This window comes from Anoplophora glabripennis, unplaced genomic scaffold (genome assembly GCF_000390285.2).
Source record: "Anoplophora glabripennis isolate ALB-LARVAE unplaced genomic scaffold, Agla_2.0 scaffold56, whole genome shotgun sequence".
In the NCBI taxonomy this organism is placed as follows: domain Eukaryota; kingdom Metazoa; phylum Arthropoda; class Insecta; order Coleoptera; family Cerambycidae; genus Anoplophora; species Anoplophora glabripennis.
In genome coordinates, this window is record NW_019416232.1 from 773,967 (window position 1) to 798,441 (window position 24,475).

The window sequence follows — 24,475 nt, forward strand, 5'->3', positions numbered from 1 at the left end:
TTTTTTTAAAGATTCCCTCCATATTTGTATAATTTAAAAACAAAATTCAAACAAATTTTTTTCTAAAAATCAATATTCAATTGAAGTCAAATAATGTTCTTAGATACCAGGAATGTAGAGTATACAAAAGATCTAAACTAACCTCTAATATACAACTATATGAGTAAATGAATAATTTTTATGATGTACCTACATTAAAAATAGCCACCATTGTTTTAGAAATAAAAATTTTGCTAAGTTGACTTAAAAATGCGACAACCAGTGGCCTAGATATGGGGTACTGTGCAAAACCATACTCATCGTATCTTCGACGTCACCTGTTACATGGGTGTTGTATAATAATGAAAACGTAATATTGACAGTTGGTAGAAGGAAGCGCAAAAACAAACCCTTGGGTGGGGAATTCTGGAAGGAAGCCTTGATAGTTGAAGTGAGAACAGGGTGGAGATGGGGAGTAAGACGATCGGCGGGCAGTGTGGCAAAATAGTGAAAAATCAAAGTGTTTAACCCGTATTAATTAGCAGGTAATATTCTCTAAGTACTTTGTTGTTAATTGTTGTGTGTAATGTTATAATTCTTCTCTGTATGTTTAGCCTCCATTGCTTTATGCTCAAGGGCATATATTTTTCTAAGGTAAAATTGTTACAATTATTATTAGCGATTGCTCATCATTTATTACATGTTAAAATATGTATATATTGTCGTGACTGCCCAGATATTGCAATAACAACTCCTTTGTTTCACAGCTAACTTGTTTTGTCATGATTATGTTATTCGAAAAACAAATAATAAAGCATTTCTTTTGCTCACTTTATGTCATACGCATATAAGAGCCTTGTTGAATTTACTAACGTTTTCGCCCGTGAGGAATGAATCTGTAAAAAGAATCATTAAAACCAAAAAAAGGAATTGTTAAAACAAATCTTCCGAAATCTCAACTCATAGCTGGATTGCCTCCCGTATCGGACTCCAGTACCTTCCGGCCCTGCCGGCTAACTAACACCAAACCTCCTCAGTTTTACTTGGAAGTGTGTATGTCTAATTCGAGTGAGGTGACATTTAGTGAGAAATTAAATAAGTCATGTCTTATTTATCATTAGCAAAGGATCTTAATGTATGCCTTTTGTTAGCGGTTGTTTTGTATTTATATCTGGGTAGTTAGAGCAACGATCGTGCCGTGCTCTTTCCTCACAGGAGCTCTAGGTGAGAATGGTTGTTAATGTTTTTGTTGTTCTTTCTATTTGTCACATGTTTAGTTTGAAGACTGTTGTACGTAAATAATAAAGTTAGGTGGATTTACTCTGCTTTTGTTTTATAAAATTAAACCATACTTCTCCTCTTTAAAGTTAGTAGCCAGCGCCTTCCGGTCAATTAAAAATGACATATACAACGTAGGTATTCCTTATGACGATCACATATTTTTGGCCACAACTACGTTTATATATATATATATTTTTTTCGATTGAACCCGGGGTTGTTATACTACAGTACCCTAACCGAGACCATAACTACTAAAAACCTCAGAAATGTAACGCTGAGTATGGCGCAAATCCGAGTTTCGCTTCTAAGAATAAAGATCTCTTCAATTTTGTTCAGAGAATGAGCCGTTTTAAAGTTGATTTTTTTAAATTTTAAAATAAATTTACCATCAGTTAAGTAAAACTTCAATAACTTCAAAACTGTTCGACATAAAAAAATATGTTTTAATTTTGAAAAAACAGCTGCTAAGAAAATATCAAAATTTGAAAGTCGATAATTTTAAATATAATTTATTGTTTTCAATTTTATAAAGGTACAGAAATATCAAAATTGCCATGGCAATTATTTTTTGACATGGTACGTTGTATTCAAAATCGTATTTCTAATAAAAAAAAATCTGCTTTTGTAAAAGAAGTAAAATTAAAAACACATTTTTTTACTAAATTCAATTTAAAATGTCAATTTAAAACAATGTTGACCGTTTTTAATACGCAAAATTGTATTTCTAATAAAAAAAATCTGCTTTTGTAAAAGAAGTAAAATTAAAAACACATTTTTTTACTAAATTCACTTAAAAATGTCAATTTAAAACAATGTTGGCCATTTTTAATACGCGCATCTTAATATTAGCCATTTTAAGACCTATGGTTCAAATACGAGAGGTAGGTATAAATAGCAGCTAAATATTATGTGTTATTTGCCTCTCTAATAATTACTTCTTTTAGTTAGTACATTATGTTTATTGTTTTATTTTAATTTGCCCTACTAAATTATTTTGTCAATTCGGAATCGATGTTTAAATACAGTTAACACAGAACTACATCGTTTAGTATACTTATGAATTTTAGTTTACACTGATGTGTAATGTGTTAGTTACTGCTTACAACCTTGTTAGTTACTTACAAATGTTTGCGGAAATGTACACGATGGGGACGAGTGCGGATTCTCGTCTTTTCCACCACAGTAACTGGTGCAACTTCTTGCACAGTGCTTGAAAATAAATATATGATTAATTATTTTTCAGCAAATATTAACAGATTAGTCATTACTAATTAGTTAATATTAACGGACATAATCAAAATGTTATTAAACTTTTTTAGTACAATTCTCTCTGAAGCTGGAAACAAAAAATATAACAAAAGACAAGGATAAACCAAAAGAATATTAAAAACTATCTGAAAATGTGGTAGCCTGGTGAACAGATACGTAAAGATATCTTATATATAGTTAAAAGTATAGAACATTTTTTTAATTGTATAGGTAGAATGCATTAATAATATAAAAATAAGCATATGGATGCTTTTGATTATTGAATCAAAACCGTTGAAACTACAAAACGGTACTTCAAATTAACAATAATAATTATTATTATTGAAACTTATTGAGAACTTCTGGAATCGTACTCGACTAACATACTACATAAAAAGAGGTGCTTAGTTGTAGCCATAAATAGCGTGTTGTCCGTTTTTCTGTAGTAAATAAGAAAACACTACTAGTTCAATTGTAAGATATTCATTAAGGAAACGTGTGCATTGTGAAAATTATTAGTTAACAAATATTTTAAGTGGAATACGAAGTTGTTAACATAATTATTCAACTAAGAACAGGTCGGTCCTTTTTATTTTCGAATGATTTTGCAGAAAATGGGATAAAATAAATAATGTAGATGTTTTATTAATGGTAATATTCTTTCATTCCTGCTCATACCCTTGTTTCATCTAAAATGTAGTATCATATGTAGTAGAAGAAAAGGGAAAACGTTTGATCCACTTTATAGCAAATTTTCTTTTAACAGATTTAGGATCTGTATTATTGATCCAAAGTAGTCAAAATGCATTTCGAGGATTTGAGGTTGAATAAATTGCAATAGAAATACGAGTATTATCGATACCGCAAATTGTACGAGATCTGTCGATACGACACCACGTTGCTTATGGCCTCGATGCCGTTAAGAAATAATTCACGCGCTATTAACCGTCTATTATTCCAAAATGTATTTAAAAGGAAAATGGTAAATCGTTCTGAATTCATATTGTTCCAGTACATGTTATAAGGTTAAATAGATACATGAAATGATTCCAATGCTATTCGATATTAGACTTAAGGGAAATAGTTTCTAACGTATTTCCCTTCAATAAAAAAAATGGATGCATCTATTTTATTGGTTTTAAATTACCTATATCCCCTTTATCTTTGCTGAAATGAGTATACAAATTAGGTCAGTGAAAATTAAAACTCTATCATATAATATTATTACCATTGGTTTTCAACTGTTCTACAAATTACAATTCACAGAATATAAATGTTTTTTTCCTCATTTATCCCTACTATTATATTCAATAAATTGCTTTCATAAACTTGAAAATAATGAAATGTTGTAAAGCCACTAAATACTGATGAAAGATGGAAGATTAGTTGATTAGTTGGTCAATATTACAAAACATTTAATTCATGCTTTTACCAATGACAATTTTAAGCTCGTTTTTCTTCTAATTTCATAATTTAACAGATACTTAAAGGTGTATTGACACGGGTCAATTGATTGACCACGCGAATGAATCATCCGATGTGAATGAAAATTGAATATATAAATAATAGAATCATCTGGGATGAATGATGAATGTAAATAGAACCTGTTTTATTTTTTATTCATTCCCTGCAGTGTACTAAATACACTGTTGGTTTTAGAATTCTATAATTAAAGCTTCTGTTTTATGATTGCATTTCTTTTGATTAAATAATACATAATAAGGATGTTTAATATGAAAGAGATGTTAAAACATTGCTTCAAGAACAGCCATGGTTTTGAAATAATAAAGCAGATAAATAGAACTAACTAAACTAAAGTTTTGGGAGACAAAGCTTCACAAAAATTGTATAAAAATTCCAAAACGTCTAAAAAATAAATTGAATTAAAAACGAGTTCACTTCGAATCATTCGTTCGCGCAGATCATCCAATACATGGATCGAAATGTGCTTTAAAACTATTGTTGATGTAACATTTTGTTAGATATAGAACAAAATTATTATTTTGCCTCTCTCGCAGCAGAATTTTTATTAATGTATTGTTAATGGTAAATGGTATGTGGTAAAGAGTAATATGAAGAAAAAGACCAATTTGCTACGACCCAACTTTGAATAAAGATTGTTTTAAAGTAATTAATTTGTTTCATATATAGACTGCCTAAAAAATATAAAACATTCTTACATTAACGAAGAAATACACAAAAAATCTAAAGTAATTTAATCATTATTATGCGTATTTCTAAATAATTGACAAGTGTAACCTACATGTCCTTGATTTAGCCGCAACATGGAATGAAATTCTTAACAAAATAAGTATTGATCAATCAGTTTCACATAGGTAAAAGTTTGACGAGACTATTCTATTTCAATTTGCATTTGACTAATATTGTTACAGCACCTTAAAAACAAATTAATAAATATAACCGATTTACCAAATACTAGGTGGGTTATGATCAGTGACCTAAAAAAAGGCAAAATAGGTGATTAAATAATATGCTTTCTCAATTACTGATTTGAGCATTTTGCCAATTTTAACGAATGAAATTAAACTTTTTATAGAACAAATCAATTCCATAAAACAGTGACTTAACATGAAAAAAGAGAACATAATTAAAGACAGAGTATTGATAACAAAATCATATGGTTCGAAATATTAATGAAACGTGAAATAGTTGTGGTGTAACTAGTATAAAAAAAATCTGTAAAGTCGGTAGAGATGGTAAAGGTGGGTCGGTGAATTGCAATATCCTGTTTGTTTCTTTACCAAAGGGCAATAGTATTAATAATTTAATGTGCTTGTTTAGTGTGACATTCAATATATGAGTTGATAAAACACATCGAAAAGCTGATTAATTTACAGTTCCACAAAAAAATAATAGTAGTCTGTTCCAAAGATTAGACCCATGTATCCTAATGTATTTTGACCCTGTAAATCTGAATCCGGGGCCAAAATTGGTCCATCGCCCCTAATTTTTTTTTAAATCGCAAAAACGGCTAAATTTCAAGGAAGTCACTCAGAATTTCTTGGGGAATCAGAACAGTGCGATTACCAGAATTTACTTGAGAAATTGTTGCAAAACTTATTGATGAAAAGTTATTGATGCACTTGACATTACATTTATTAGACGTTTATCTTGACTAAGGTGGCAGATTTCTGTTGGATATTTAAAAGAAAAAAACGAGAAAAAAACACATAAAACAGAAATGTATAGATCGTTTGAAGATGAATAAATCGTTACAAAAGGAAAAAGGAGTAAAAGAAACATCATTTTTTATCTGGAAACAATGTTCACATCTCCGAATACCCATCTCTTTTTGCGGGCATCAAATGGTTGAATTCTATCTATCATTGAGAAGGAATTGTCCAGATTATAGGGACATGTCTCAGATAATTTTTAATTGAATATATTTACTTGTTATACAAGAACAATAAGTTCAGTAGAACAATTACAGGACGTAGTAAAAAGAGTTGAACAAAATGATTTAAAGTCTTTCAAGAAGAAAATTAAAGGAAGAAGAAATAAGCAAATAAATTACGTGGTCATCGTTTTCAGTTTGAGACTATAAATGAAAACTGGAATTAAAAATTACTTTGACTGAAAGTGAGAATTGGTTTTCCATTCGAAGTCACGGAAGTTTGATTTTGCGCTGACTAGAAAATAATTAAGGACACTAGCATTTGACTTTACATAATGTTTTAATTTGCAGTATCTATGTATGTTAAATCAATGATAAGATATTACATGATGAAATAATCCTCAGTGTAATGATAAAGAGGATGTTATGAATAATACCACATCACTGTTTCTTCCTTATGTCAGCAGCGATTTCTTCAATATATAATACTGATTATAATTGCTGCAAACTGTTTAGAGCCCACATCTGTTGTTTTTTTTTCATTATATTGTAATAAAGGTTGTATTAATTTTTTTTAACAGATATTTAACATATTACATCCCGCAACGAAAAAAAGGTACTCTGGGCCATGGACCAGACCAATGTATCCTGAGGTATAAGAATCTTTTCTAGAAGGCGGTTTTCCAGATCTCAAACCGATAACCCCGCAATCCTATAATCCCATAATGTACTATTAGTTTTTCCAGCATACCTGTAGATATAAAGAAAAAACCCGGGGTGACTTTGTAATACAAATCTGTATATCTCAGATCATGGGCCTACAGGAGCTTACATGCTCCGAGTTAAGAGGAGCTACAACATAGTGCAAGGGGATCATGAATTCGAATATTTTTCCAATCATTGTCTACCAAATCTGTATGAAATTTCCAAAAAGGCTCTCTAGAGAACTAGAGAAGTATCAGGATATTAGGGTCAAAACAGGAACGGATTTACATTTTGATTTAGATTTAGATTCGAATTCAGTGGGCCAAGGTACCATAGGATACATTGATCTGATCTATGGTCCAATCCTTTTTCATATATGACATTCTTCACCATTGTCCGGCAAAATTTCGTCACTGTTTGAAAACATGAAACTACGCCGTACAAGTTTTATGTACCACTATCTTCTATGTTAAATTTTCTAAAAATTAAATACACAGTTTTGTTCGCTTATATTAAACAAAAGATTTGGGGGCCTTCAATATAATAGTTAATTCCAAATTCGAAACAAAAGTAGTTGACATATTTTGAGATTAAAATAAGACATGTGCTCCATTGGTTGTTAACAATAAAATATTGTGGTTTTTATATATTTCTTAACAAAAAAAAAATATAAAAATAAAAAAAACTTACTATCATAGTATCATTCATTAAAAGTGAAATATAAAATTAAACAAGAAACATCTTTCATCAGCTGTGATTGTGTTGAAAGTAATGCAACATGTAATAAATAAATAAACAAAATGTTACCTTTTTTCAAAATCAACATTAGCTGGAGGCCCTTCTACACTTTTTTCAATCACAGTTGGGGCAGCGGGAACTCTGATTCTTTTTTCTACTAAAGTGGGAACTCGTATAGTTTTCTCAACATAACTTGGAACTTGAATTGTTTTCTCTACGTAATTTGGTATTACAGTACGTTGAACATACGTGGTTTGAGGCTTAGCCTGTTCAACAACTTCAACTTCCTTTTCGACAGCAGGTGCCACTGACACTTCAAAATGTTTTTGCACAACTGAAACCAAAAATAATTTATGTTTAAATGAAGATTAAATCATCCCTTAAACACGAACACTTCCGGCTTTTTAAAAATTCTAAAAAGCCATACCAACTTGTAATGGTCTATCAGAAAAAAAATCGTGATTTACAATTCTACTAAAACTAACAACTGTAATCTATACCCAGTACATTGGTGGTGCAATAATTTGGGATTAGTGTCTTGCCATATAAGTTCTACTTACTACTATTACTTTATCTCGAAAGATAATTATTTACATCAAAGTTACAAAAGTTACAAAGTTACAAAAGTTTTTGTGCAGTGATGCTAATATAACCCAAATTCTTGTTGTGCCATTATGTGTTGAGTAGTCTCTACATTTTAATTACAGCTTACAACTTCATCCCAAAAAATAATTATTACTTATATCAAAGTTACCAAGCCACATGAAATCATGAACTTTTACATTACAAAAGGTTTTGGTGCAGCTGTAATAACATTGTTTCAATCATCTAAAGTAAATTGCATATAATATGAATATTTGGTAGAGAGAATTCCGTCCGAGATTCTTTCTCAATATATCTTATATTTATGAGAATTCATTTTAATGAATACAGGCATATATTTTATTTTTCAATATTCTTTTGAACAATCCCATGCTTATGAAATATCTTAGGTGCAGTTTTATCGATTTATTTATATATTTTTGCTTCTTTGAAAACATGTTCCTAAATTCCTATATATCCTATACTTTCAACAAAATTCACACAACTTTTATTGGAAACAAAAATTTAAGAAAGAATAGAACATCTACAGGGATGGAAAAAAGTACGGAATAAAATTCATATCTTTTGAATGAGTTATTATTTTTTTTAAAACGCCGAAACACGTTAACTGATTTTGATTTTTTCCCATCTTTCGGTTATATAATAATTAATTTTTCTTCAACCCCCTAACCCCCAGCTACCCCTACTTTTTTTTTCAAATGGAAACATAAGGCATGAGGGGGCTCGTTAAAAAGCTTATAGAAAACCGAATCCAGCCATACTAAATAAACAAGTTTTACTTTTTCAATAGCAAGGTTTTTAGGGTTGTATAAAACACCTACTTAACAAGTGAAATAAAATTTAATTAACTTCAGTGTTATCCTCCATGAATTTGCACAGAATAAAATAAAGAATTTGAAACTGTGTCTATCGCTGCTAACGCAAAAAAGTTATATTTTTTATGTTGCGTTTTTTTTGGCACCTCTTACTTGCCAGGCTTTCTGGTTAATTTTTCGCTTTAGTTGTAAATTGGAGTTCGAAACGTTACTATTGTGTCAAAATCAAGTTATTAACTGAATTGCAATGTTATTGTCGGAAAGGCAACGCATCGAAATAATAAGAAGTCAGGCTGAAGTGCGCGATTTATTTAATGCGAAATATCCCGAAAACCAAATCTCGCAAGGGACAGTTTGTAAAATATTTCACAAATTTGAGGAACACGGTACAGTACAGACTTGACCCAAAACTGGACGGGCACGTGCTTTGAATGAAGAAAAGAAATTAGACATTGCATTAGAACTTGTTGAAAATCCTCATACTTCAACTGTTTCATTGGCCCGCAATCACGATGCTTCTCGAACTGCAATTCGAATGTTTCTGAAACAAGAGAAATACCACCCCTATAAGCTATGTCTTGTCCAAGAGCTTTTGGAAGACGATTATGATAGGCGATTACAATTTTGTGAGGAAATGATGAGACGGTGTGACGACAATAATGGTTTTCAACGAGACGTACTTTTTTCGGATGAAGCTACGTTTTATTTAAATGGAGTGGTTAACAGGCACAACTATCGCTTTTGGTCCCAGGAAAATCCACACTGGACATGCGAATCGCATACGCAGCATCCACAAAAAGTTAATGTTTGGGCAGGTATCATCAACAACAGAATCTTGGGCCCATTATTTTTTTAAGAAAATCTTACTGTCGCACGCTACCTGAATTTTCTAACATTTGACCTGATACCTGCTCTAGCTGTGATTTTCCCTCATGAAATTGATCCAGGTATACCGAATAAAAGAATTTGGCTCCCCCACATTTTGGTATTGATGTTCGAAGATACTTAGATGAAATGTTTCCAAATCGCTGGATTGGTAGACGGGGTACAGTTGAATGGCCGCCAAGATCCCCCGACTTAGGGCAGAGATGCATAATTTACCAGCTGAAGTCATTTAGAATGCTGTGGTCAGCTTTTACTATCGTCGAGAATGCCAAATAGTGAATGGAGGACATTTTCAGCGTTTGCGACATTGAGCTTATTTTTGTAAATTATCTAGTTGTTTCAATTTCTAAATGAAAAAAAAAACTTGTTACTGAAAAAATTAAACTTGTTTATTTGGTATGGCTGGATTCGGTTTTCTATAAGCTTTTCAACGAGCCCCCTCATGCCTTATGTTTCCATTTGAAAAAAAAGTAGGGGTAGCTGGGGGTTAGGGGGTTGAAGAAAAATTATTATATAACCGAAAGATGGGAAAAAATTATAATCAGTTAACGTGTTTTGGCGTTTTAAAAAAAATTAACTCATTCAAAAGATATGAATTTTATTCCGTACTTTTGGCCATCCCTGTATATTCATCTAGCTTTATTATGACCCAGAAAGCACTAATCTAATAATAAAACTATGATCACAGACTACAGTAATATATGCTACTAATCACATTAAAATTTTTTGGCGACATATCTTTAAAGCTTGACTTTTTGTTTTCCGTTAGATAACTATTTTATGTAGTCACCTAGGGGAGCCGACACTTCTACTTGCTTTTCTACTTCAACTGGATTCTCAAATTCCGTGACTTTTGTCCTGGATTTCACTACTCCAACGCCACCGGCAGAAGCTCCTGCGTAAGCACCACCCACTGATCCTTCGGCACCTGTGTCCCCTGCTAAGCCTGCTCCTGCTGAGATCCCACCACCAGCGGTAGCACCGGCATACAGGCCACCCAGGGACCGTCCTGGAAAAAATGTTGCATATTAATACAAGTCCCTAATTCGATTGAAAGTTCTGTGGAACGTCCTTCTTTCAAAATTGATACAAAACGTGATAAATTCTAAATGCTTATGTTGCAAATTGTATGACGATGATTTGATAACGATTTTCATCTAAGCCTATTTAAGTAACAGTAAAAAAGTTTTTAGCTATTGGTGACTAACCTATATAGTAACGAAAATATGGGTGGGTTGGAAGTTGGAACTTACTTATTCAGGATTACATTAATAAAATTTTTTTTCGTTTCTTAAAAATTAATACGGTTTACCACTGTAGCATAAAAGGGTCAAATAATTGAAAACAATTTTTGCTATTGACCCTATTGATCAAATTTAATAAAGAATGATTTTCAAATCCAAGAAGACACTGAATCTTAAGATACAAATAAATGTTCATTAAATACTAGACATGACTGGAACAAGTTATTGTTCAGTAGTGATTATTAGAAATGTTAAATATATGACTTTTTAAATATTTTTTTAGCTAGTTAAGTGTATGCAATTGAAGTTTATCATTTTGAACTTGTGATACCCGTATTTTACTGTTGTAGAATAGAATAGAATATTTATTGGTCTACATTAATACATAACATATTATGGTAGCAAGTCAAAGACACACAATCATAAAAACAACAATTTAAGAAAATACAAACACTAATTAAAATACACAATATATTGATTAATTGACCTAACAATAAAATTTACTTTGTAACATAATAAACGTCAGCGTGAAAGCAACTACTAAAAGTCATGAATACTATCCATAAAGTCACTAACGGAATAAAAACATTTTGACAACAAATAATTCGTTATACACAATTTAAATTTGACAAAACATAGTGATTTTACATGTGATGGGAGGACATTGTACATGTTTAAATTTAAGGAATTTCTCGCAGTCAGTGCTAAGCGATATCTAGGTAGCCGCAAAAATTTAGAAGTACGAGTACAGTAGTTATGTATGTATATCCGATTGAACCGTGTAACGGGCAATATTCTTATGAATATCCAATAAACATTAATAATGCGATGGCAAGGGCATAATTGCAAGGTTCACAAAAAGTTGACGACAGTGATATCTATAACCTACGTTGGCCAGAATACGAATGGCTGTTTTTTGGATTTTAAAGGCTTTTAAAGCCCTAGAGCAGCCCCCCCATAGCACAATACCATAAGACAAGATGGAATTAAAGAGGGAAAAATAAACTGATCTTAAAGTATCAATGCTAATCACCTCTCTCAGTTGCCTTAACAAAAAAACTACCCCAGACAACTTTTTATTCATGGAATCAACATGGTCAGACCAAGTCAATTTATCATCAATTGTAATGCCAAGGATTTTAACATATTTATGTTCTACATGCCCTGGATTGGTGGTAAACGTTATACTCTGGTATTTATCTCTATTAATTTTAAGATTGTTAAACGAAAACCAATTTATGACTTTAGATAACATGTTAGATGAATCTTCAGTTAGACATGAGGAATCTTTATTCATATTAATTAGGGTGGTGTCATCTGCGAATAGTACACACTTATTGGGTGCGATAGCAAAGCAAAAGTCGTTAAGATATATTGCGAAAAGCAAGGGCTCCAAAACAGAACCCTGCGGAACACCGTGGTCAATACGATTAAACTTGGAAGTATTGCCATTAACTGTAACACACTGACATCTGTTTTTCAAATAACTTGAGAACAGATTGACGGCGCAACCTCTAACACCATAGCAACTTAGCTTCCGCAGTTGTAAGCTGTGAGATATACAGTCAAATGCCTTAGTCAAGTCACACAACGTAAGAGCTACGTGTTCTCTACTTTCTAGTCCCATTACAATGTATTCAACAATTTTCTGTAAGGCCTGTATGGTAGATCTACCACGGCGGAAGCCATACTGATTATTTAACAAAAAACAGTTCGATTCAAAATAACTGGAGTCTATTTTTCAAAATTATTTCTATTATTTTACCAAAATTATATGTCGATCGCCTTTTTTAAAAATGGGATTAACTCGACTAAATTTAAATATATCGGGAAATACGCCATTAGTGAACATTAAGTTAATTAAAATGGTAAAAGGTTGCACAATTAGGTCAAAAGTTTCCATAACAATACGGCTATTTAGTTCTAGAACATCTAAACTGTTAGAGGGCTTTAGACTCTTAATGACTTTAGAAACTTCATCGTGAAGGAAAATTTTCCCTATAGTCAGGTGTAACAGAGTGCGACATGTACTATACTTCATACAGCCCAATTCTGTTCAGATGTCGCCTTGTATGTTCTGTGAGGAGAATTGTTACTAACACAACTGATTCCTGACAGCAGATTTTTAGTCTTCCTTATTGATGGTTTTCTAATAAACTAAGCTACTCCAATATCTTCTAAGCTGATTGTTGACTCTAAGCTACTCCAGTATCTTCTAAGCTGATTGTTGACTCTTTCCCTTATTTCGTCCCATGATTTTTGATATTCCCTTGACCAACATAAAAAATTTATGAAACTTTTCTGGTTATTTCGTTAGCTTTTTCATTGCCCTAACTCCCTAAATATACCGGTACCTTTATCAAGATAAACTTATTGTGGTCCACTATGACTTTCAGTTCTTTCAAGAATTGCCATCAGCATCAGTTTAGACAGTTTTCGAGGACGTTTAACTGTACGAATATTGATCCACCTATTTCTATTGGTCCGCATATTATTTACCTACTCTCGCATAGTGCAATTATTTCCAATTAGTTTTTATTAAAATATGATGCTAATATGTTGATTGCCAAGCAGCCGACCAACTTTCTCTTTGTTACATTTATGGATGTTTTCATAGTCATACCTTCCCAGCCATTATTGAAATAATATATAGTTTGTCACGCTTTGATTAACAAGTAAGTACATACAAAATTCAATATCATCAAATATTGAATTTTGTATTTATTGCAGATATAGTTACCACTTTCTTATTTATTTTTTTTCCAATATTCTAAATTAGTAGCTAGAAAATGGATAACTTCTTTATCTTCCGTACCTTCTCCGTTAACTGCTCCGCCCAATCCAGCTCTAGCTGCTTGACCAAATGGAGTTTCAGCAGACGCCTGAAGTCCACCATGAGCCGCGTTTCCCGTAAGTAATCCTCCCAGTCCAGCAGAAGCCTTAAATCCAAGGAAATTAACACCAACATTCCCATTTTCAAAAGAAAGTAGTTTCGGAACCTGAAATGTATAGAAATTATTTTAATATACACCTAATATCTAGAAAATTATACATTATTTCTTCGAAAATTTGAACATTAAATTATATTTTTGTAGAAAATACAATACTTAGAGCAAGGAGTGTAAATTATTTTCAGGATATTACATTTTCAAGGAAATAAATAATTATTTACCATATTAAAGTATATTTTTTATTTAATTTTTTCTGTTAATTTGACAAAAATTAAGTGTATAGCTGTCAAACATTTCCTATAATTTAAAGAGTTGTTCCAAACGTTCTTTCTATAACATTGTACATTTACCTGTAGTTTGTTTACGTCTTCAGATATTAAAAATAGTTAAATATTAATTAATTTAAATTTTGTAATTTATAGTTTTTGTTAAATTTTGTAGTACATTATTATCAGTAGTGTTTGGTAGTTTAATTATCTAGTCATATGCTCTGACAAAACTGAGCATTTAAGAAAAAATAAAACCTTTTAAACAGTAGAACTAACAAAGAGAAACTCCAAAAAGTTATGTAGGTTGGACATGTATGTAATTATGAATGGTGCCATGAACGATTATCTAATGTATTTCACAAACTCCCCACGCTTGAATAAACATTTGGCTTTGTGTAGCACCCCAAATAAAATTTGATTACAGAGCAGAAAGTTTTTAAATAGAAAATACAGTTGTTTAAATTTGACCAATATTTGGGTATCGATATTAGATAACACTGAAAAATTATTTCAGTGTGCCTGTCAACTTCACAGAATATAAATAAAGAATCTCTTGTGAATAATATTTCGTTTTATTTTTTTAAACCTGCATGGTCGAAAATATGTTTTTATAGTGATGGTTACTTGATACGGATTACAATGCATTGAATCCGAGAATATAATTTTACAATGAGGTACACATACTATTTTTTCTGAAATCGCAAACAATATTAATTAATTAATTAATATGAACTAAAACATTTTTATTAATGCATACCTAACATTTCTTCATTGCTATCTGTAACAAAAGCCGGGACGCGCAGTCATTTGTTTATTAGTTCTCGGATCGGATAGGCCAAAAAGTAAAATATTTCAGTCAACACTAATTTATCGAAAGTTACGGGCTCTCAAGTAGGTTTAGCATCGTCCTTCGGAGAAATTTAGCAATATTTTTTAACAAATTCACTTAGACCGTCGGGGCCATGTGTTGAGCATCTGGTAAAGAGAAAAATGTATATTTCAAATAACGCGCAAAATGCATTCCAAACAACGTAGAAATTCCAAGAATAAGTTGTTAGAATGTTTTCAGGAAAATAATAATAGATCAAATAGCCGTTTTTTAGGCGGATTTTCCAAGCTATAAGAATAGATTAAATTATATGGACTAATCCGTTCCGTATTGCTATGCGGAGTCACTAGAGGAAGGCTAGGGTTATTTGTAAGTTTAGTCTCAAAATTATTTAGATAAATGTAAAATTCAGTCCATTAGACAACTATTAACATGGCATAGTTATGTCAAAGCGTCCCGATATACAGAGTTCCCGCTAGTAAGATTAGAACAGAAACTTCTAGAACCAAGAAATGGGCGTGTCGAAGCGAAGTGTCGAATTCAGGAGAGATCTACGAAAAAATGGCAGTTCTTTCTTGGGTTTCACATTGAGCAGTCTACTTAGTTTTAGAGTCTCGGGTTAATTTAATAATGGGAAAAGTCATTCCAAATTTTGCTATGGATTGCGCATTCCATGAATCTCGGTACGCTGTCGCGTGTCAATAAGTTAATTAATAATATTGTTCGAGCCCGTTGTGTCGTTATTTTGTTTGTTTGTTTTGTTGTTGTTGTTATTAAAACCCTTCCTGGAAGTTTGGTGTTTCTTTCTTGTTCTTCCAACTTAATTGTCACCCTATACAACCAACCACTGGATTACCTTGTACATGAGCGACATACGGTAAGTGTCTGGTATTCATTCTCTGAACGGACAACATTTCTAAGTTCCCACGTATTAATTAAAGTATAATGATAATTATAAACTCCATTTCGAGAGTTAAATAGTAAACTCTTTTGAAATCCAGATTCATTATGATACTGGTCATAACGGTAGATAAATAATTAAAGAAATAACCCCTCAAGTTACATCTCTTATGAAATCGTTTCCTTGACAATCATTGATTTATTATGACAAAAGTCAAATCAAGTTTAATAGGTACCTATAATAAGTACCAAAATTGGTGTTGTTAGTGCATGTCGCCGTGATGAACTGTATCAATTAAATTTGAACAGTATAGATGATTTGGGATCAAAGCTTTTGATTAAAATACCGGATAATAAAACAAAAAAAGCGAGATTATTTGTGATGAACGAAACTTATATTCCACTGTATAGAAAAAAAATAATTTCTATGTTTTTTGTCATTCATATTCTGTAGTTCTGCAAATCAATCCTGTTGGATAAATATATAAATAATATAGTAGTAAATTAAAATAAATTAATAACCAAACAGATAACACCTAGGTATATTGAGTTGCCTATAGCTACCGTCAACGAATTTTTATTCTTTTACTATTGATTAGGTTTGGTTTGGTTAGGTTTCTAAGTTTAAAATGTTTATACTGGTAACTTCTTACTGACTGCAATAAAATAGCGTCACAAATAATCTTTTTCCTTTTTTACGGGTTTAACAATACTTAATAATTGTTTTTAACACCTCCTAGATGAAATTTCTCGTTATTAATATAAATAAAGATTGATTGCATCATCATATGCATCAGTTAATTTATTTGTAAAAAAGTGCTACATTATCTAAAGAAAGTTAGGTATCTGAATTAATTTTAGTTAGTAATTCATTGTTGGCACTAGTGTAAAAAATACAAGCCTTAATACTATTCCTAGGACAACAACCACAGCAATAGCATTGAATTTATGAAGATATGAATAAAAAGGTGTAATAAGTGATAATAGAAATAGCCATATACATAAGAAAATTATAGATTTAAACAATTTGTCTATTAAGATCAAAATCAAATTTACTTTATCTCAAATCTCAGAACAAACAAGGTAATGGGGTTGTCGACTGTTAAGTGATGCAAAATGTAATGCCATTTTAATGTTTCTAATTAGAAATTGATAGATATAGAATTTTATTTCTATGTACCCTATTTTAAGAATGGATTTCATGATTCATAATTTTTCAGCAAACTCGACATTTAGAAGCGACTGATAGTGGTAAATTAGTGTTTTTTCTGAAAGTTTATACACTTTTAGGAGTGTTAGTAATTTAATAATTTTTAACGTTTCAGTAAATTCTATTTTTTGACAGTCATTGACATCCTGTTATCTCATTAAAAATAAATTACTGATGTTACATAAGATTTTCATTTAAAAAATTATTTCGTTATGTTACGGTCTTAACGTTTTCAAAAGTGTTCAACTATTTGAAGATGACTAGCCTGGAAATCACTAATATTGTGTAGAATATATTACCGCACGCATTGAATGCATTCATCTTATTTTCGCTTTATATAGTTTTTTTGAGAAAAGTGTATGAAATAACCCAAGGCAATTCTCGTAGATTTTCGTGTGTAACATTTCAATAATTCTAATATAGAAATTTGAATAACAAAGCCAATAATATGTAACTATCCACATTTTACATTTATTATAGACTACCTAGCATAATATAGTATATAAGTACAGTTGTTTTACTGGTTGCAGGTCTCGGACCAGCACTAATAAAATTTGCCATACGAGTATATTGATTGTGGTGAAAAAATAATCAATATCTTCCTACTAAGTTATTTGAATAAAAATATATAGCCCCACAAAAAGAATCTGTTTATCTGACTAGATCCTTACTACACTATATCCTTTTGTTTTCGAGATCGCTGAGTCCGAATTCGAGGTCCGTTTGACCTTGTCAGGTCAGGTTAAAGGACATTTCAAGGTAAAACCGAAAAGCGAATCATTCTACACATCTCATTTCGGAGCAGTTGCTATCGTTTACAGTATCCTTCAGGGTAGTAGGATTGTAAAGACTCTATTAGAACTATCATAGAAATGAAGCCTTTACTTAGATAATTGATGATTTTAATGATGATGAGTTAGGCTTCTAAGTAAAATCAAAAATGTGAATACTCATCTTTCACCATAAAATACGAAACCAATATTATATTATTGACATGTAACATATAACGCACTGAACTGTCTACCAAAATTCTCCCTCAACTTCAAGCACGGCAACTATCAAAAAAACATTTAATTACTTTGGTTGTCCCCGCTATAGTGGATTTTTCTCAGTTTGACCTTAGAGTGACCCTATAATGACTTTGAACCTGGCCTAATCATTCCAAACAGACTCAGCGACGTCGAAAACATAAGGATAGTCCGATGCACAGAATTTTTATTTTTTTTTTTGTGGGGCTATGAAAGTGAAAGTGGCCAGTTTAGTATATCGTATTTTTTTATTAAACAATTTAACCAATTAGAAAACTTAAACTTTTTGTTAATGGATTTATAGGTAGTAAATCCAAAATGTGTTAAAAGTTTATCCAAAATTGTTTTTTTTTATGACCCCTTATTTTAAATAAATAAGAACATATATTTTGACAATAACAAAATTCCTTAACTTTTGAAAACATGAATAGAACTTTATTTTTTTTAATTTTAGATAACGATGTCTATTTGATGAAACATTTATGTTTTTAACTTGTTAGTCGAATAAAAATATAAAACCCTTTTTAAAATGAACACATTTCTGTTTGTACAAATTGATATTTATAAATGTAGAATCGATATCCTTTTTTAATAATTAATTTTTTCGGCATGTTTAAAATCATACAGTAAGCTTTTTTCCCAAGAAACTAGAAAAATGTTTATAAAATTTATTGAAATAAAGGTGCGTTACATTTTAAGTGCCAGTCTTATGGTTTTGGTGGTAACATATTATCTATCTTTCTCTCAATTGCTCTTTGATACATTTAAAATTGGTGCCCTTATATTGTAGAGTAAATTGCGGCATTTATATACCATATTTCGAGACGAGTGCAGTCTAAATCTCTATAAATTTTATACAATAAAGATCTTTAAAAATAATAAAAACTTTGGGTACTATCACACTCTAGACATTCTATTTGTAGCGTAGCTATATTTATGTCCCTTATTTTCCCTGTTCTCGTCTACATTGCCACCTATACCAGCACCAGCACTCTGCCCGAAAGGTGTTCCTGCCTCGGCATGAATACCACCATCAGCCATATTCCCTGTAAGCAGACCACCAAGACCTGCTGATGCTTTAAAACCAAGAAAGTTTACTCCAATAGTGCCATTTTCGAAATAAAATAAGGGGGGACGTTTCTATATAAGGAATTGCAAATATTAGTTACAAAAATAATTAGTAAATATGCAATGTTGCTTCAAACTTATTTAATTTAATAATTCTTTAATTTTAAATTAACTTTATGTATGGAAAAATTACGTATCTTTAATATGTGTGTATAACGTGTTCCAAATAACAAATTTTTGTCATTTACGATTAATTAAATTAAATTTTGAGATACTTGAAAGAAACTGAAATATTTTTTCTTTCTTGGCATTTATTTGAAAGTTTTAGATTCATATTATTTACTATATTATTTTAAGAAATAATTATATAATAGGAAAAAAGTATGCAGCATGCAATTGTCCCAAGCCAAGTCAAGCTTTTCTAAATGTAAATATCTTTTTCAAAATTCAATATATTAATGTTATATATTGAACTTAGGAACTAAGATATATGTACAAAAAGCATATTGTTTCTATATTAAAGTTAAGTTAGTTGTTAATTATTGGTAATTAATTATTAAATATTAATAACTCTCAATTCAAATTCAGGATTCGTTCATTTATTCTTAAAATATTGAGAAGTAAGTGTATTCTAAGTACCTACACTGTCACATGTTTCTCTAATATTGGACAACTGAAAGATAAAGGAAATATAGTTTCAAAATTCTCTATAGATTTATATAGGATATGTTAGAGAAATATAGCAAAATTATAGCTACGTAGGTAATAGATTGCCAGTTCAAGAAATTCGAGATAATTTGAGAAGCAGACTTACAAAATGTAGTGGATCCAAATTTGTTTAATTTTTCGTTTCTATAGGAGGTGTTAGGTTTGAAAGCGACATTATAATAATTAAGTAAATATGTGATGGATAATGTGTTAAAGTCGACAATATACTTCGGAGGGTCTCTGACCCGATAGCATTATTATCCTCTAACACCCGTGATACTTTCAACATTTAATGTCCTACTAATCTGTAATTTAATTCGAAAATTTGTTGAAGGACATTACTACTAATTTACGTTGTTTTTAGTTTTCAAAACATATACTTAAGTGACATCCAACTATATTTTCTAGATGTTTAAACCGTAGTTTATTTATTGGTAATTGAAAATTAAACCACAGTTTGAAGACTAACGACTTGAACCTTTATGCTAGCAAGAAATAATTAAATATAATAGTAATAGAACAAGGTTTTCATCATATTTTTATTTCTATAACAAAATTTTGACTGACTTAAGAATTGACTTATACTACTTGTTCTATTGTTTTTTCAATTAATGTGACTTGAATCTTTTTCATGTTTTAATATTTAATTCTTATTTAAATCTGTGTTACAGAATAATTTATTTGGGGAACACATTTTCTCGTGAAAATTTGCAATCATGGATAAACATCTCGCAAGTCTGCTTCTCATTTGAAGAATAGAGGGAATTATTTACATGGAAAAGGAAAGGAACTAATAATTTATCTCTACATTTCACTATGAGGGTGGTGAAGAAATATTTTTTTTTTAACTTTTATGGTTGTCTATATGTTTACTAAATTAAGAACCAGTAAATACCAGATCAGTAGTAACAAGCTCCACTAAATTATGTTGGCACATATTGTTCATAAAATATACTTTATAATTTAAAATTTGAAAGCTATTATTGAAAAAAATGTAGTCTTCATACTAACAAGAAATGTATCAAGGTAATCTTAATTAGCACCGTTATTAACAAGATTACTTACACCGCTTATTTCCGCTGATCCACTTGCAGATACTGCGCCACCGGGTGCTGCTTCACTGGAGGCGATTAGGGTGATTATAAGGCCCATGATTGTTAATTTATACATTTTCCTTTTTCCTGAAAGAAAAACATTGGAACATTTGCATCAGAAACATAAATTATAAACAAACATGTATTTTTTTATATTTTACTTGCTATTGTTTATAGTTACGTAAATGAACTTTCATCCCAATCATTATGCTTTGCGTCATAGAAATATATTTTTTGTGATCTTATAATTGCGTCACATACAAATGTAAATATAAAATTTCCGGGTTATATTGTAGTTTTTATAGTATAAAATTTCCTACTGCACAGACGCAAACACATTACATATTGTCAACACATACTCACAAAAGTGTGCCTGAACAAATAAACTTTCGCCACTTGTGTATTACAATACCTATTACTGCTAAAATAAAGTACTTACAGAACTGGGTAAGTGCACTACTGTGGATGCTGTTCCTTTTACAACGATGGAACGTTGATGCTTGCCATATTATTATTTTATTAATTTGTACAATCTCCTCGTACTTGCTTTCAAGGTTTAACAGGTTGAACATATTAAAATGTTCTGTTGTTAAAGGTAGACATTGGACAGGGTGTTTTAAATTTCTTATAATATAAATTTGTACTGAAATGTTTTATAAATAACTAAAGTTTAAATTTTTGATTGTAGATAATAAATAAAGGGTAAACAAAATTTTTAATGAACAACATTATGGTTTCATATTGAGCGATAGTTTCTATGAACAAATTCAGTGTTGACAATTTTATAGCATTTTTAGGAACATCCGGACATATCCAAAGTAAGAGGTGTTATCTTTGTTTAATCTCGGTTATATTAAATAAATACATTTATCCAGTTTTATCAAATATCGTCAACCTTGGATAAAATTTACATTGGGTATTATGTTTTTAGTTTAATTACATAGAATTCACCCTAAAGGATAAAGTAGCGTATTCGGTTCAAAATCGACAAAAGTGGTATTTTTGCTTATCAGTTCTATCAATTTGGAAAGAAATATTTTATATAAGTAGCAACAAAAATAATATCCAATTAAAAGATTCTAGAATGATTTGCTATTACTTATTTACAAAATTTCTCTAAAATGAGGTTACTTTGCGACTGTTGGTAATACTTTGTTACTATAAACGTCAGAAAGGAAAATGGATAATAATAATCTATGTATTGATTTACTTAGAAATTTCGTTCCGTATAATTCCTGTAACAAACATTTAATTTATATTTTTGGCACGTTTTAAACTCTCATATTATCTTTTTTTCGTAATATATTGCAGAAAACACTTTTTTCTTATAAAAATTGCCCTATTCATCATCATCATCAACAAATTCTCCTTCATTATTCACCTTTATTATTTTCCGTTATCACTTTGATTTTATTACTGATATTAAAGTGTTAACTTGTCACATCATTGTAGTACACCGAAACTATATCAAATCACAGAGTAACTCCAAGGGCTTAATAATATTGTAATTTATTTTCTTGGTATTTTTTTTGTGTATGATATCTAGAAAACATCAAAAGTGATCACAAGTAACTCCATTTTTATAATTTTTATTTTTGTTTTACTTTAGGATACCAAATTAAAAATATTTAGTAGGCTGTCTTTTAATCGGAAAATTTGTTTTAAAAAATAATTTTCTATAGAATCTCTAAATTTAATTTTTGTAAAATTGTTATACCCTATACTCATTAAGAATACAGACGAAGGAGAAAATATAAAAATTATGTTGCCTATACAGTGTTTGTATTCATACAAATTTAATGAAAAAACGAATTAGTATGCCCTAAGCACTGACACTTTTCCAACTAAATATTTCTTTTTCTTGTGAACTTCCTGAAAATTATCAATAATTTTGCTTACGTTTATTATATTACCACAGACAATATGGCTTATCGCTACAGACTGCGTGTTAAATGATGGAAATTGGCAGCCTAAAATGGATGCAGCTATAAAATTTAGGGTGGTAACTCTTCTACTTGGTAATAGGCGGCAGTTCTAGCGGTGGCTTTGATGCCAAATAATAACTGCTAAATAAATTTATTGCTTTAAATTATGTAATTACAGAGATATGGAACTTATCTTCTGTTTGGAAATCACATTTGCCTTAAATGTTAAATAAAATAAATCAAGTTAGAATTAAAACTATGAATTTACCTAATTAATTATTTATTTTATATCACCTTGGAATGGGAGAATTCAAAAACTTGAAATTAATGTTTTTAGATTTGTGCGTCAACTTCCAGTTTGGTACGATAAAAACACCTATGTTTAAAAAAATTGCATTATACAGGTTGTGTATCCTTAAATGGGTACTGCTCTCTTATTGTTGATTTCTTTAGTTGAGTAAAATCATTATTGACACAAGTGTTGCATATCATGGATGCCATTGGTAGTGCTTATATTTGTGACACAAGGTGTTCAAAAAAATTAACACAATGTAAAATGGCTGGAACCTTAAGGAGTAGTTGAATACGGAATTTATTTAAAAAAAAACAACAAATCATCAATCAATGATCCCTTACAGAGATAAGACAATGCGTTTGCTACTGCTATGGCAATTTTTGATTACCTTTTTTGTTTTTCGACATACGGACTTCGGACCTTTTCCATTCAACGCAGAACGGACAATTGGAGCCGAGGGTGTGGGGGAGATTTTTTTAATTATTTTTTCGATTCAACGCACCGTTGCCAAGATATAAGACCTTTTTTACTGTATCACTTCACACACCTCTTGCTTTCGTTTATTTTCCACATAGAAACTTCGGACCTTTTGGATTCAACGCAGAAGGGACAATCAGAACCAGGAGTGTGGAGGAGATTTTTTAAATTATTTTTTTGATTCAACGCACCGTTTCCGAGTTATACGGCCTTTTTGCTATATGACGTCGCATGCTTCTTGTTTCAAAAATTTTTGTTCGACATACGGACTTCGGATCTTTTGCATTCAACGCGGAACGGACAATCAGAACCAGGGGTGTGGGGGAGAATTTTTCAATTATTTTTTCGAGTTAAGACATTTTTTACTGTATCACCTCACCACACCTATTGTTTCCGAACTTTATTTTCCACATAAGGACTTCGAACCTTTTGCATTCAACGCGGAAGGAACAATCAGGACCGGGGGTGTCGGGAGATTTTTGTTATTATTTTTTCGATTCAATGCACCGTTTCCGAGTTATAAATACTTTTTTATTCTATGATGTCACACACCGTTGGTCCCGATTTTTTTTTTTTAGACATGCGGACTTCGGACGTTTTTCACTCGATCACCAATCAGAACCATGGGAGATTTTTCGATATTTCGAGTATTTCCGAGGTTCAAGCAAATACTGTTTTTTTTCTTTCATATATTGTGACGCCCCATTCTGCCTCACCCACCAAGTGCTCTACTCAGAACCAAGGGGAGATTTATTTGGATTTCCAGCCATTTCCGAGTTACGAGCAAAAACCGTTTTTTTTCGAATGTACTATGACGTCATAGTTCGATAATGAAGGCTAAAAAGGCTTCCTCCCTAGGTGTTCTGAA

At 31.0% G+C, this 24,475-nt stretch overlaps 1 protein-coding gene across 3 annotated transcripts in view; it reads right to left on the bottom strand.

Annotated features, from left to right (window-relative positions):
- The window catches only part of LOC108903662 (H/ACA ribonucleoprotein complex subunit 1), a 39,216-nt gene that overhangs the window by 771 nt on the left and 13,970 nt on the right, over positions 1-24,475 (bottom strand). The window contains exons 1-6 of one of the 3 annotated variants that reach the window (XM_018705908.1): positions 21,350-21,455; positions 20,882-20,997; positions 13,669-13,852; positions 10,400-10,618; positions 7,376-7,640; positions 2,383-2,469 (exon numbers count right to left, since the gene is read on the bottom strand). In XM_018705908.1, the coding sequence (XP_018561424.1) occupies positions 2,383-2,469; positions 7,376-7,640; positions 10,400-10,618; positions 13,669-13,852; positions 20,882-20,986 (860 nt within the window). In that variant the 5' untranslated portion in view covers positions 20,987-20,997; positions 21,350-21,455. Of the gene's footprint in view, positions 1-2,382; positions 2,470-7,375; positions 7,641-10,399; positions 10,619-13,668; positions 13,853-20,881; positions 20,998-21,349; positions 21,456-24,475 lie in introns of those variants that run through there. The other 2 variants (XM_018705907.1, XM_018705909.1) reach the window with 2 other exon arrangements.